The 14,477-nt window shown below is 41.4% G+C and overlaps 1 protein-coding gene across 2 annotated transcripts in view; it reads right to left on the bottom strand.

The window, feature by feature from the left end:
* RASA3 (RAS p21 protein activator 3) overlaps nt 1-14,477 on the bottom strand; it is a 194,720-nt gene that overhangs the window by 113,526 nt on the left and 66,717 nt on the right. For both annotated transcript variants that reach the window (XM_006883814.1, XM_006883813.1), the window contains exon 4: nt 6,425-6,519. In XM_006883814.1, coding sequence (XP_006883876.1) covers nt 6,425-6,519 — 95 coding nt within the window. The remainder of the gene's footprint in view (nt 1-6,424; nt 6,520-14,477) is intronic.

Here is a 14,477-nt window from a genome sequence, read left to right on the forward strand (position 1 = left end):
ACAATCCTTACCCCTCCAAGGTATAAAATCACAATGATAATGGTTACTCAGGTGTGTTTACTTTGTGATAATTAACAGCACCATACATTTACGATTTGTGCTCTTGTCTGAATATATGTTACACTTTAACTGTGGGTTTATTAAAACAAAACAGAGCACATAACAAAGCTTGGTTGCCTGCTAGACTTTCTTGGAGAGGGTGAGGGAGAAAATTTACTGGCAATGTCACTGGACAGATCAATGTCGCTGACAGAGCGGTGCCTGGCACACAAGCAAAAACTCAAACTCACTGGCATTGAGTCAAAACTGAATCACAGCTGGCCCTCCAGCACGTTTCAGAGGCTATCAATGATGACGGCCCATCTTTCTCCCAAGAACTCTCTGGGAATTCACTAGCCATGCCAATGGTGGTCATCATTGCCTGTACAGATTTATTACCTCAGAAACAGATGGAGGATCACAGTGAGTCATAGTCAACCCCATAGCAGTAGGATGGATTGAATGATTGATTGACTTGGGTACAACTGTAAATAAAATATTCAATTATCACAACTTAGGGAGTATTGGTGGCCAAGTGGTAAGAAACTGCACTGCAATCCCAAAGGAGCATGGTTCAAATCCACCACCTGCTCCATGGGAAACAGATGAGCCAATCTCCTCCTGTGTAATTAAAGTGCCTCTGAAAATCCACTGGCGTGTCAGTATGGGATAGTACTCAACAACAGCAACAGTATCATGGAACACTGCCTGTTCCAAGTTTTCTTCCATTATCTTTTTTTAATTCTTATTTCTTTATTATATTATTATTATTATTATTATTATTATTATTATTATTATTATTGTTGTTTTACCATCTAGTGTCAAGGAAGAGACATGTTTTTAAAATAAAGTGATTTACCAAAACCCTTTATAAAATATCAATTCCAAACGCAACAAGAAACCTTTGAGATCTTCTTTCCCCCATTTCCGTGACTGTGTGATCTCACGGTGGCCCTCCTTTTCTGATACTTCATTCCTAACACATGCCTTTTCTTACTGTGAATTATACAGCAGATGGATTCGGAAAACCATATGCTGTCCTCTGCCCTTCTCAAAAATTGTAAATGTGACATTTCAAAAGGAAATCATAACTGCAGAGAAAGGATTATAATTGCAATTTGAAAGGTCAGCTGGAATCTGGTGGAGGGCACTGCTCTCTCTTTGTATATGGTCACTTCGGGAAAGGCCAATTTGATAAATTAAAAAACATGAATAAAGCACTTAACACAGTGCCTCAAACTGAGCAAGTGATCAATGAATAGTAATTCTTTTCTTCTTTCTCTTCATAGTCATAGCTTGTACTTGTCTTTCACAATTTACAAATCCCTAGGGAACTGCAAGGCTGAGATCAGTACCCTATTTGACAAAAGCAGGCTCAGAGAGGGCATGGGATGGTCTACCGGCACATGAAGTACCTTATGACATCAATTGTAAACTATTCCACTGATGCAGCCACAACATTATAACATATGAATGATGATGGGGTGGTCACAAAAATACACACATATGATAAAACTGCATAAAACAACATACAAAAAAACCCCAATATATACACATACAAATACAAAGAAGGTGAAATATGAATAAGCCTTGTGGATTATAGGAATGCCCAACTCTTGGTAATAATAATGTATTATATTTGTGCAGGATGTTTTCATGCAAGGAAGCTGGGTGAAGAGAATATAGGACCTTCTGTACTATATTTAATCGAGAGCACACTAATTTGCTTAATTATGATTTTCCAAATATTATGGGAATAGCTATGGTGGTGTAGTGCATTACAAGTTGTGCTTTTAACTTAAGAGGTCAGGGGTTCAAGACCAACAGTTACTTTGAGTCAAAATGATGAGCCATCTCCTCCTATGAAGATTTTCAGCCTCCGAGACCTGTTCAAGGGTCACTATGAGCTGAACTTGACTTCGCGATAGTGGATATGTGGTGGTTTACTGTACAAGGATCCCTGATGGTGTAGTGGTTAAGCACTCAGTAACAAATCAAAAGGCGGATGATTCAAACCCACCAGTGCTCTGTGGGTGAAGATAACGCAGTGTGCTTCTGAAAAAAGTATCACAGCTTTGGGAACCCATGGAGCAGGTCTGTTCTGCCCTATATGTTTGCTATGAGTCAGAATCAGTTCATTGGCAGTGAGTTTGGGTGTGTGCAGTATTTATTATACGTGTGCATAGGAGCTGTCATTGATTGAATTGTCATGGATTGAAAATTATGTGTCAACCTGGCTGAGACAAAATTCTCAGCAGTTTAGCACTTACAGAATGATGCAATAGCCTTCCATGGTGTAATCTGATGTAATTTTCCTCTATTTTGTAATGCATCATAAATCTTGACCTCAATATGTTTACAGGGGAGCTCTGGTGGTCTAGTCAGTAATGAGTAGGTTTGCCAACCCAAAGGTAAGAAGTTTGAATCCACCAGCTGCTCCTTAGGTGAAATATGGGCAGTCTCTGACTCCTGAGATTTATAGTCTTCAAAATCCCACAGGAGGGTCAGTTATGAGTTAGTTCTAAATCTACAGCACAGCAACATGTGTTAATGAGGCAAGATGAGATTATGCTAGTGATAATTAGCACAGTGATGCTAACTGCTAGAGATAATTTGGTCATATTTGTTGTATCAATGAGGCAGGGTTTGAGAACTCTTGATCCAATAGAAGGAGTGTTACTATGGGGTGGGGCCTGCTTCACCGTTTATCTTGCAAGAAATGCAAGGAGAATGAAGCAAGCAGAAATGGAGGGCCTGACCACCACCAATAAAGAAGAGCTGGGGATGAGGTGTCTGCCTTGGACACAAAAGTCCCTCACTGTGAACTTCCAAGATCTGGAGAAGAATGAATCAAGGACATGGGTGCATCGTCAGTGAATATCAAGTCCACAGATGTCGAATGGAGACATCTTTCTGTCAGAGCTGACAGAAAGAGAACGCCCTTCCCTAGGATCAGCTCTGACTCTGTACTTCTAGTCTCCAAAAGGGTTTGGTTAATTTTAATTTAATTTTAATTTTGGTTAAAGCTATTGGCTTGTGGTATTTCTATTATACGAACACATAATAACCAAGACACTAGCATTACCAATCCTGTGACTTTATATTTTTAAAAGAAAAGTTAATTTTAAAACAAAAAGCAGGAAAACAAAACAAACAAACAAAAAACCCGAAAAGCAGGGTGGAGGATAAGCACCACTTAACAATAAAATTAAACCTGAAAGAGGAGGAACAGTGCAAATAACATGATAAAGACTTCATCTCTGCAGAATACTTGCAAAAGCTATTGTGATTATACCACAAGAATGTACTATTTTAGAATAAACGTGATAATCACCAAAACAGAAAACAGAACTAAGTGTAGCAGTGTAAAGAACACGGAAGCTCAGTTATAAAACATCCACACTGCACATACCTTCTAAATGTAGGTTTATAAGATTTATATAAGGTTTCCAAGTTACCTGAAGCATACAAAGAGAACGACATTACATTCCTGGGGCTGACATTCTTCTTTATTGTCAGAACTGTGCTTTACTTCAAATACATTATTAGTTCTGCCAGCAATGATAATGTCTTTTAATTTGCTCAAGCATATGTGGACTCCCCTCAGTCAACATTTCCATGTGAAGCAGTTAATTAAGTGGAAAGCTTAATTATCATGCCTCCTGGAGGAGGTAGGGTGGTCATTTACACAGTCCCCCACTAGGTTAAATTTTTGTAGAGAAACTTAACCCCTCCCTCAGGCTATACTCTTTGTCAAAGATTTACACTTAATTGATTTAAGTGATTGATTTAAGATTTACACAAAGATTTACACTTAATTGGCTTTCAGAATCCACGTAGTCCATGATCTCAACAAAGATTGCAACCTTGATCCTTTAGCCATTAGTTAAAGGTTAGTTGCGAGGATGAGAACCCATGGTGTAATGAAGTAACCAGCTCTGAGAAAGATGGGATATCTCCTCCCAGGTGATTTTAAAGCCTCATTCTCCCAAGGAGATGCTGGTGGATTTGAATAGCCTGTCTTTGGGTTGCCAGCACAACTCTTTACCCAAGTGGACACCAGAGCCTCCTCAGTTGCTTTAAGAAGGAGTACACACTGCTAGAGATTATGTATGGTAAAGTTGAAGACCACTAAGCAATGAGGACAAGAGGGACCCTTCTTCATGAGATGGACTGGACTAAGAGCTATAATAAAGGCCTTAAACGTGCCACAATCATGAGGATGATGCAAGAAAGGACAAGAGTTTGTTCCGTTGTATGTGATTATGTGTCCAAATCAATGCAGCAGCTTCTGATATCTATCTCTCTATCTTTGTATCATACGATAAACAATTATCCCAATTACTCTGTACAAAAATTCTTATTTACACTCTCCCATTCTGGATTTTCATAGGGTCACTATGAGTCATACTGGACTCAACAGTACCTAACCAACAACTTCTAGGAGAAGAAACCACTAGTCCTCTAGTCCTAAATCTCAGAGTATATAACAGCCCCAATGTCATGTCACTAGCAAATGAAAGAAACAAGATTTTTATCCACATTTGTTTGTGCCATTTGGCTTGTAGCCTGGCATCTTTATAAGAGCCTGTAGATGAAAGTGCTTTCATAAAGTGCAGTATAAAGACCTCTGTAAGTTTGGGTCATGGTGAGTCCCTTTATAATTGCATGTGAATGACATGAGTTGACACAGCGACTGTGGCAAAGGGATCAGGTTTATCAGAAATGCTGAGGTTGGCTCAGGATAGAACAAGGTTCAGAGTCACTGTTCATAGGGTTGCTATGAGTTGTAGTCAACTAGATGACACATGGCAACAACACAGACCTGTGCTCAGAGTGAAATTCAAACGTAGGAAAAATAAAACACACTTAGCAAAACCTAGAAATTTAAGAAACAGGCTTTACTCTGACGTTGTATATAGTCCATAGCTAACTAGCGGGCGACTAACTCAAAGGACACACTTTTTCCACCAGTTGTCTGAGGGAGAAAGATGGACAGTCTCTTCCTGACACAACTTACAGGTTCAGAAACTCAACAAAAGGTCACTGTCAGTCAGAACTGTCTCAGTGGCACTGAATTTGAATTGGCTAGGTTTTGTGTAAATATTGTTGTTGTTAGTTTAGTTTGTTTTGTTTTTAAGAGAAACATACAAAAGATCAGCAAGAAGAGAAGACGCAGGTCTTCTTTCCCACTTGGACAGTGTTCTACGGGCCACTCATTCAGCATGGGTTAACTGCTCTGTTGTTGTTGTTATTATGGGACTGAAACAGAACTGCCCCATAGTTGACGACCCCCCCTCCCCAAGCAGGTTTTTAGAGGCTATACATTATATGAGGAGACTGCCCATCTTTTTAACTCAGAGCAGCTGATGATTAGAGCTCCCTGCCTTCGGGTTGTCAGCCCAACTCCTTACTCTCTAGGCCACCACTTCTGCCTAATCCCTCTTACGGACAAGTCCTAAAGCAGCCTCAGCAGTGAACAGGCCTCGTGGCCTTCCTGATGTTCAGCACTCTGGATTTCTGTGCCCCTGTCTACAGGAAAGACCTCAGAATGCCAGCTAGCCAGAGCCCCAGAGCCTGTGGAAGTCGCAGGCAGTCTTCACTGTGAGGGGGGGAACTCACTAGTCCTGGGGGGTGGGGGTCGGCAGTGCGGAGAGGGAAGTGTCTTCCATTGCACAAGTAGGGGGGAAATCAGTCCCAATTAGCACATTGTCCAGGGAAGCTGGAGTGAGTGTCCCCAGGGATGTTTCAGACAATCCCTTTCTTTGTTTGGACTGGCTAATTCTTACAGCTCTAAATCTTTCTTTGCTTTGAATGCCAGGAAGCCTGGAGACAAATACACAAGCCACCTCCAGCAAACACACTGCCATATAAGGCTTTTTGTACTAATCCTACTCTCTAGCTTTCTAATTTTTACTCTTCCTTATCCATATTTTCTTTTTACCTTCCTTCAGTCACATGCTATTGTCTGTTCTCATTTTATGTATTTTGGAGCTGCATCTACAGTGTATAAGAAAGCTAGACAACAGCAAAAGGAACAAACAAAATAGATTTCATTTTTCAAGCATAAATTAGAGAACGCATAAATTTGCTAAGCCTAATGGGAAGGAGTTGTACTGCCATCGCAAAGGTACATGGTTCAAATTCGCCTGCTGCTCCAGGGTAGAAAGACAGGCAATCTCTTTCCATGTCACAAACAGCCTCTAAAAAACCCACTGCAGGGTTAGCTATGAGTTGGTACACAACAACAACATTCTAACTTAAGGTAAAAAAAAATTCCATTTCTTCAACCACAAATGGAGTCTAGTTTTCCTCCCAAACTCCAATGTTTCTCAATGGCTTTGTGTCCAGGATTCTGCAACTGAAGGTGGCAGAGGGACCTCACCTGCACCTCTGAGTCGGCGTCGACATGCTGCAGCTGGAACCAGGTGTCTCTGTTATGGTATTTCTGCAAGTCCTCCTTCTGAATGGCCACTTTGCCTAAACACACAAACCAAAAGAAAAGTACTTGATGAGCATGAATTAATCTCTAGACCCAACACGTTTTATCTATGAACTGAAAAAGCCACTCCATTTTATCACTGCTAGTCATCTCAAGCACCATCATTTAAAACGCAGGCATATCTGGGAGATAGTGTAGGTTCGGTTCCAGACCCAAATGATAAAAATCAATTATTGCAACAAAGTGAGTCTCAAGGCTTTCAGTTTTCCAGTGCTTACAAAAATCAAGTTTACATCACACTGCAGTAAACTATGTGAAAAATACCATTCGCTAAAATATTTTAAAGAAGTAAAGCTGCAACAATGAATGAATGGAAATCCAAAGTCTCTATAAACTTTCATGAAAATCTCAATTTAAAAAAAAAAAAAATACCAAAATGTGAAAGAGAGACAAGAAGTGAGTACATGCTGCTGGGAAATGGTGTTAACAGACTTGCTCGGGTCAGGATTACCACAAATCTTTAATGTGTAAGAAGCACAGAATTAGTGAAGTGAAACAGTAGAGCACTAAAATGAGGTATGTCTGTAGACGCATCAGGTAAATGGATAACCCTATGTCATCTTCTTCCAGTAAGAGAAATATACTCAACACCTAATCTAAAAGGAAGGAACTCTGGTCACATAGACTGTAGGGAGTTGTGCTGGTAACTGAGGAGTGAGGCCTCTTCTGAGGTACAAACTGACCAGCGGCTTGTGGGAGAAGGATGAGCAATCTCCCATTCAATTTACAGCCTCCAAAAACCCACTGAAGGATCATGACCTATCAGTCTGTTCAGACATGAAGGCATTGAATGAGGGAGTGGATCGTAAAGGCACAAGAACCATTAATAAAGCATATTTCACACATAACTTTAATAATAATTGGTGCCAAGCCAAAGAAAGGCAGGTGGTTCAAATCCAGCTGAAACCCAATCTCCTCCCAATGCAATTGAAGTCTCTGAAGACCCAGTCAAGGATCAGCTATGAGGCAGGAGGATCAGCTATGAGGCTGTTCTAACTCGAAGGCAATGAAGGTGAAGGTTGTTGTTGCTAGATGTTACCTACAGATGATTGTTAGGATTCTTCTGGATTTAACGTGAGCCTATGAACAATAGATGTGAACCCTGCCCTCAGCAGACACACTGGTTCTCGGGAAAGGAGACTTGGCATTGGCATGCTGAGAATGGGCAAAACTTGCCTTTTATAACTATTTAATGTATTTTTGCTGTGACACACTATTCAGTAAGAAAGATGGTGGGAATTAGCTTCATCTTATAGATGTTCTCTGCCAGGCAGTGGTGCATCAAACCATCTGGGGCTAAGAACACAGTCAAGAGCACGAGTTATAGGAGCAAGCTGCAAAGGTAGAGGGCTCAGCTGCTTCACCAAATGTCCACTAACGGCTGGAGCTGTCCGTCCCTCCTGAAGGGTTTCAGAGGTTTTAAATGGCCTAGGAGGAGATTGCCCATGTCTCTCCTGAGAAGCACAGTGAAGACTGCCTGCGACTTCCACAGGCTCTGGGCTCTGGCTAGCTGACATTCTGAGGTCTTTCCTGTAGACAGGGGCACAGAAATCCAGAGTGCTGAACATCAGGAAGGCCACGAGGCCTGTTCACTGCTGAGGCTGCTTTAGGACTTGTCCGTAAGAGGGATTAGGGAGAAGTGGTGGCCTAGAGAGTAAGGAGTGGCTAATCCACATACTGGGCCTCTCTGGATTAGCAGGGTAACACTCTGTGGACCATACTACCAGAGTTTCCATGTTTTGTTTTTGTTGTTGTGTCCCATCAAGTCAGAACAGACCATTTCGTGGGTTATCAGTGGCCGTAAATAGCATCAGAGGAAACTGCCCATCTTCCTCCCATGGAACAACTCATGGATTCGAACTGTGTGCCTTTGGGTTGGCAGCACAGCTCCTTTCCACTAGGCACAGCTATATTAAAATTATATAAGCTATAACTTATGTACAAGGAGAAAGAGCTTACAAAACATATGTATGTGCATCAGAATAGTGTTTGTCGGTAATCATGTTAATGAATAGTATAATTAACATTGAGAAAGCAGCAGAAATAAATCACTGCCTTTGTAGCAGAAAGTTCATGTTTAATCTTTCAATGTTTTTCAAGTGTGACCAATGGGCTGACTGTATCAGAAAAACTTAGAAAGTTTCTCAAAATGTAAATTTCTGGGCCCCATTCTGGATTAAAGAACACAGAATCTCTGCTGCAAGGCCTGTGAATCCACCTTTTAACAAATTTTCCAGGAGATTCTGATGTGCACAAAAGTTTGAGGACACCCGCTCTAAAGAGTTTCATGTTCCTCACACACATTTGGACCTCTGAAGATAGGGAGCTAGAATTTCAAGTAAGAATACAGGTCACTTGTTTTCATCATACACATTTACCTACTGTTTATAATATTTAAATTTATACATATAAGCATTTTGTATTTACTTAACACTGGCCTTGTTCTAGACAAACTGTAACTCAGTTCTGTGAATCTGTATCTATCCCAGTGTGGAAAAGAAAGATGTACAGAAGGAGAGACTCCATCATACTGGGCTGTGAGCTGCCTTCCTGCCCCATAGCTTGATTAACAGTATTATTTTTGTTGACTGAAGGAGCTTCCAAACATTTTAGACCAGCTCTCCATCAGGGAAAAATATTGCTAGCCTCTAGCAATATATGCATGCACATACTCATGCTTACACACATTATAAAACATACACAAAAAGAGAGATGGTAAAAGGTAATAGGAAATCAGAATTTTTTAGGGAACTCCAAATGTCTTCATTCTGAGCCTCCAGGACACACCTACCAAAATTTATCAATTATAGTCCAGTTATCAAAGTAAGAGATTTTGGTTCCTTTCCCCTGTTCCCTCACTTCTCATATCCAGTAGGTGGGTTGCAACCCTCATCTGAGAACTCCGAGGCCTGCGTTTATAACCACTACTGCAATCTGCCTTCCTCACTTTCTTCCTGTTATTTTTTCTTCATTAAGCATCTTCACCCTGGGAGGCCTCCCTGAGCTATCACCATTTTTTATATCTTCCACAGAACATCTAGTGGCCCAGCCTCTATTCTGCAACGTCAGGGTCACCAAGATACTCTGCTGGTATTCCAGGCCATTTCGTTCCCCAGTTGCAAGGCTTAAGGAAAAGCAGCCACCTTTCTGCTCTCTTGGTCCCCATGATCTTGTTCTGGGAACATAGGTCAGTCCTGAAAGGGACCCAGTGTCTTCTCCGATTTCTAGTTCCAGTACAACAGCCCGCCTGCTGAGTGTCTGCATGAATGACAGCAGGCACCATGGAGTTACAGGTAGACGGATGGATGTCATTTTTTTTATCATGCTTGTTTTTATGAATGAGAAGGTTTTAAAGGCAATGACTTTGATGTTTGTATTAAGTGTCAAAAAAATTACAGCACTAACAAGCATTATGCTATTCACTAAATGGTGTGGACTGAACTGTGTCTCCTGTTCCCACCTCCACAACGATTTTGTTGCTATGGTGCCATCAGGTCAAGTACTACTTACTTATAGTGGTACTACTCAACAGATATGAACCCCGTCCTATCCTGTGACAGTCTCAACAGCCTACTGATTGCAGCGGTCCCTGTCAATCCATCTCACAGAGGGTCTTCCTCTCTTTTGCTGATCCTTTCCAAGGATGATGTTCCTCTCCAAGGAAGAGTATCTCCTAACAACATGCTCAAAGTATGGGAGATGAAGCTTTGTCATCTTTGCCTCCAAGGAGCATCCTGGCTTCACTTTCTCCAAGACATAACTGATTGTTCTTTTGACAGTCCATGGAATATTCAGCACTCTTCTCTAGAATCACAGATCAGAGGTCTCAATCATTCTGCAATAATTTTATAAATCCTATTTTCTATTCTCAACAAGATAGACTGACACAGTGACTGTATCAAAGGGCTTGAACACGTCAGAGATCATGAGGCGGATCTAAGACAGGGCAGACGTCAGATCTGTTGTTTTAGAGGGTCAATACGAGTTGCAGGCCACCAAATGGTACCCAACTAACTAAACACAACAACAATAACTTCTATGCCTATAGTTAAGGAAACTTGGTGGTTTAAATGTACTAAAGGTCAGAATTTCTAATCCACCAATCACTCTGTTGTAGGACAAAGAGAAAACCTCTTTTCCTTTGTTAATTATTTACAGTCTCAGAAACCTACAGGTGAATTGCCATGAGTCAGAATCAACTTGACAGTAGCAGGTTTTGATTATTTTTTTTTTAATGCCTGTGGCTATGGCATCTTTGGGGGGGATGGGTTGTCATTGTTATGTAAATGAGAAAAGGTTGTTGTAGGGTGTCACTGAGTCCAGTACAATTCAAAGCAACTCTAAGAACAATAGATCTGAAACTTGTGCGATCCTGTGCTATCCTCATTGTCTCTGACATATTGAGCCCACTGTTGTAATCATTGTGTCAATTCATCTGGTTGAGAACCTTCCTTTCTTCCACCAACCCTCCACTTTTCCAAGCATGGCATCTCTCTCCAAGGAATAACCTGTCCCAGAAACATGCCTAAAGTATATGAGAAGAAAATTTGCCATGCTGGCCTCCAAGGAGCACTCTGGCTGCATTTTCTCAAGTGTTAGCGACAAGGTTAGTATAGGGTATATCCTGAGTCATTCTCTTCTGAAATAGAACAGAAATGAAAAGATTAAATGCAAACTAACAAGTAGAGATTGGGGAAGACTGGTGACAAACCATAGAGAGACATCCAACTAACCAGACAGCTGAAGAGACCTGGACCTTCTCCTAGAGCTGACAGGGAGAGAAAGCCTTCCCCTTGAACCAGCAACCTGCACTGGACTTTTCTATGCCTTTAAATTGTACTTTATTTTTTTTTTCTTCATCTGAATTTGTATTGGCAAAGAGGATTGAATAAACACATCACAGACTACCAAAAGAACAAACCAACAGGTCTTGACCAAACTTGCAACCATAACAGTCCTTAGAGGCAAGGATGGTGAAACTTCACCTCACTTTCTTTCAGCAGGAACCAATCCTGAGAGAGGTATATCCTACTGGGAAAGGTAGATGATCTGCAAAAGAAGGGAAACCCCTCCATGAGATGAACTGACATGGTGACTGTCACAAGAGGACTGAGGGATAGTGTAGGAGGGGCCAGGCTCAGATCTGCTGTTCCAAGTCCCTGTGAGCAGTACATAACAGCAACAAACTGTGATAAAATACAATTTTGTTTTATTTTGTTTTCTTGTTGTGTACTACTGTCCAATCAGATACAACTGCACAGGAGAAGACTGTCCCTCCTTCTCCAGTGGAACATCTGGTAGATTTGAACTGTGAGCCTTCAAGATCGGAGGGAAATAAAATGAATTTTTTTTTAAGAAAGCTATCCACTTACACAGATGACACAACCCTGCTTGCTGAAACTGAGGAGGACCTGAAGTGTTTGCTGCTGAGGGTCAGGGACTTCAGCCTTCAATATGGATTGAGGCTCAATGTCAAGAAGACAAAGATTCTCACCACTGGGCCAATTGGCAGAATCAGGATGGATGGTGAAGAGATTGAGATTGTTCACAGCTTTAGTCTGCTTGGCTCCACAATCAACACTCTTGGGACCAGCAGCCAGGAAATTAAAAGACGTATTGCAATGGGAAAGTCTGCTGTTAGGGACCTCTCTAAAATACTGAAGAGCAATGGTGTGTCTCTGGAGACTAAGGTGCGTCTGATACAGGCCATGGTCTTTGCAATCACTTGTTATGCACCAGAGAGCTGGACAATGACCAGGGAGGATAGGAGAATTGATGCTTTTGAGCTTTGGTGTTGGAGAAGAGTGCTGAGGGTACCATGGACTGCTAAGAAAACAAGCAGATTCATCCTGGAGAGGGTTAAACCAGACTGCTCCTTGGATTCTGAGACTTCACCTGACATACTTTGGTCATGTTGTAAGAGGGACCAGTCCTTGGAGAAGGACATCATGCTTGGGAGGGTGGAGGGCAGGTGCAGGAAGGGAAGGCCCTCTGGGAGGTGGATTGATCCAGTGACTGGGGCAATCGGGATGAGTGTGTTGGAGACAATGAGATTGGCACAGGACAGAGCAGAGTTTAGAGCTGTTGTACATAGGGTCGCTATGAGTCACAAGCGACTCGACAGCACATAACAACAGCAACATCCACTTATGGCATTCATGTGAGAGCAGCACTAGTAACTTAAGACACTAAATAACTGCTGGTGTATTTATATCATTTTCATATTCTCAATGGGTAGGCTACTGTGCCTCATATTTCTTCACTCCATGGAGCAGCCCCTGGATTTACCCAGAATCATGCCCCTTGCCAGCAAGCTCATCAGTTCAAGCCACTTAGTTCCACTTCTGTCTTTCTGAGAAGAGGATGCAACATAGCTAACACTCAAAAGAGTTAATTCAATAAGCTGTTTTGACCTAATTGTCTTAGCTAACACGTACTTTGCTGCAGCTACACAAACCATCTGGAGTGGAAAAGCTCACACAGCTCTGGTTTACTGCATAATACATTAAGGCCATTAAAGCAGTCAAAATTGGGAGGCGGAAAAGCAAGAAAGGGAGATGGCAAAAAGCAGGAAAGAGATGCACAGAGGTGCACAGGTTAAGCAAGGAACTAGGCTGACAGTGTTTAACCCCCATAGAAATTCAGAGAGATCAAATTACATGTTGCATAGGATTCCTTCCCAGCTAGCATAAAATTACCCAAGTCTAATGACATCCTTCAGGAGCAATCCTGTAATTCCTTCCTCTGCCTTTGTCCATAGGCTCTCCTGGGCTGAGTGGCTGCATGTCTGGAGCCTCTCCCCTTTTACCAGACCATACCCGTGGCTCGCTATTCCACCTGATTTCTTTACAACTCGGATCCATAAACTTTGATCATTTTCCAGGCACACACCCATCATCAGGAAATGACATACCAGAGACCAGATTACTGTCCTTCCTTCTCTTCTCTCTGCCAGCTGTTGCCTGGATCTCGCAACACCCTGGCCCTCACCCCATCCCAAGGGGAATGGGATTTTTGAGTCTCATGAGAATAAAACCACATAAAACAAACAAAAAAATTCTTATAATTGAATTGGGCAATTTATTTCCGTGAAAGAGAATAAAGAAATCTCAGACTCCACAACCAATTCAGTGAAGGGTAAGATAATCTGTGAAGTCTTAAAATGTAATTATTTAATGGCAATGTTATTGCTTCTTTACATTTTTATGAGATAACTTTGAGATAAGGAGGCAGCACATATTTAATGCTTATATGAAGCCTCTGGCCTATACAATCTCTACTGGTCTTTATAGTAACATTTATTTTAACTAGGTAATAGAGGAACACAGCACAAGATTCAAGACATTTAAAAGGACTAAAAACTCAGCTAAAAAAAAGGTTTCTTTCTGTTTCTTGACTCCTAACATTTAACTTTCCTTCTGAGAGGTAACCTTTCATGTTAGGTTCTAGTTTAGCCTCCCGGAGAGCGACTAACCACATTCAATAATATATGTATATGTCTCTTAAAATACATATATTAATATTTCTAAATGTTACCAAGTGTTGCAAAGTGGGATTAGTCCTTGGATTGGAGTCAATCTGTAGCACTGCTTCATGATTTAGCACCTAACAACGACGACATGGTACTCTGTCCCACTTGTTTCCTGTACGGACCCTATGGTTACAGGGGTCATCAAAATAAAATAGTAAATGGGTAAAGACTCAGTATTACAACCTTTATCCAAATTAAGATGTTGAGGTTAGAATGGTTTAGTAACCTTTTAGATGTCAGCTACAGAGTATTGTTGTTGTTGTTGTTAAGTGTCATCAAGTCACAGGCGACTCATAGCGACCCTATGAAGGAGAGTCCTCGACGCTTGGGTGCCTTTCATCCTCTCTCCAGGCTCATAGGGTTTCCGGAAGTGAATGCCACTCCTCCTTCCAAAGCTACAGAGTA

This window comes from Elephantulus edwardii, unplaced genomic scaffold, assembly GCF_000299155.1.
Source record: "Elephantulus edwardii isolate Elephantulus edwardi_28Jun2011 unplaced genomic scaffold, EleEdw1.0 scaffold00030, whole genome shotgun sequence".
NCBI lineage: Eukaryota > Metazoa > Chordata > Mammalia > Macroscelidea > Macroscelididae > Elephantulus > Elephantulus edwardii.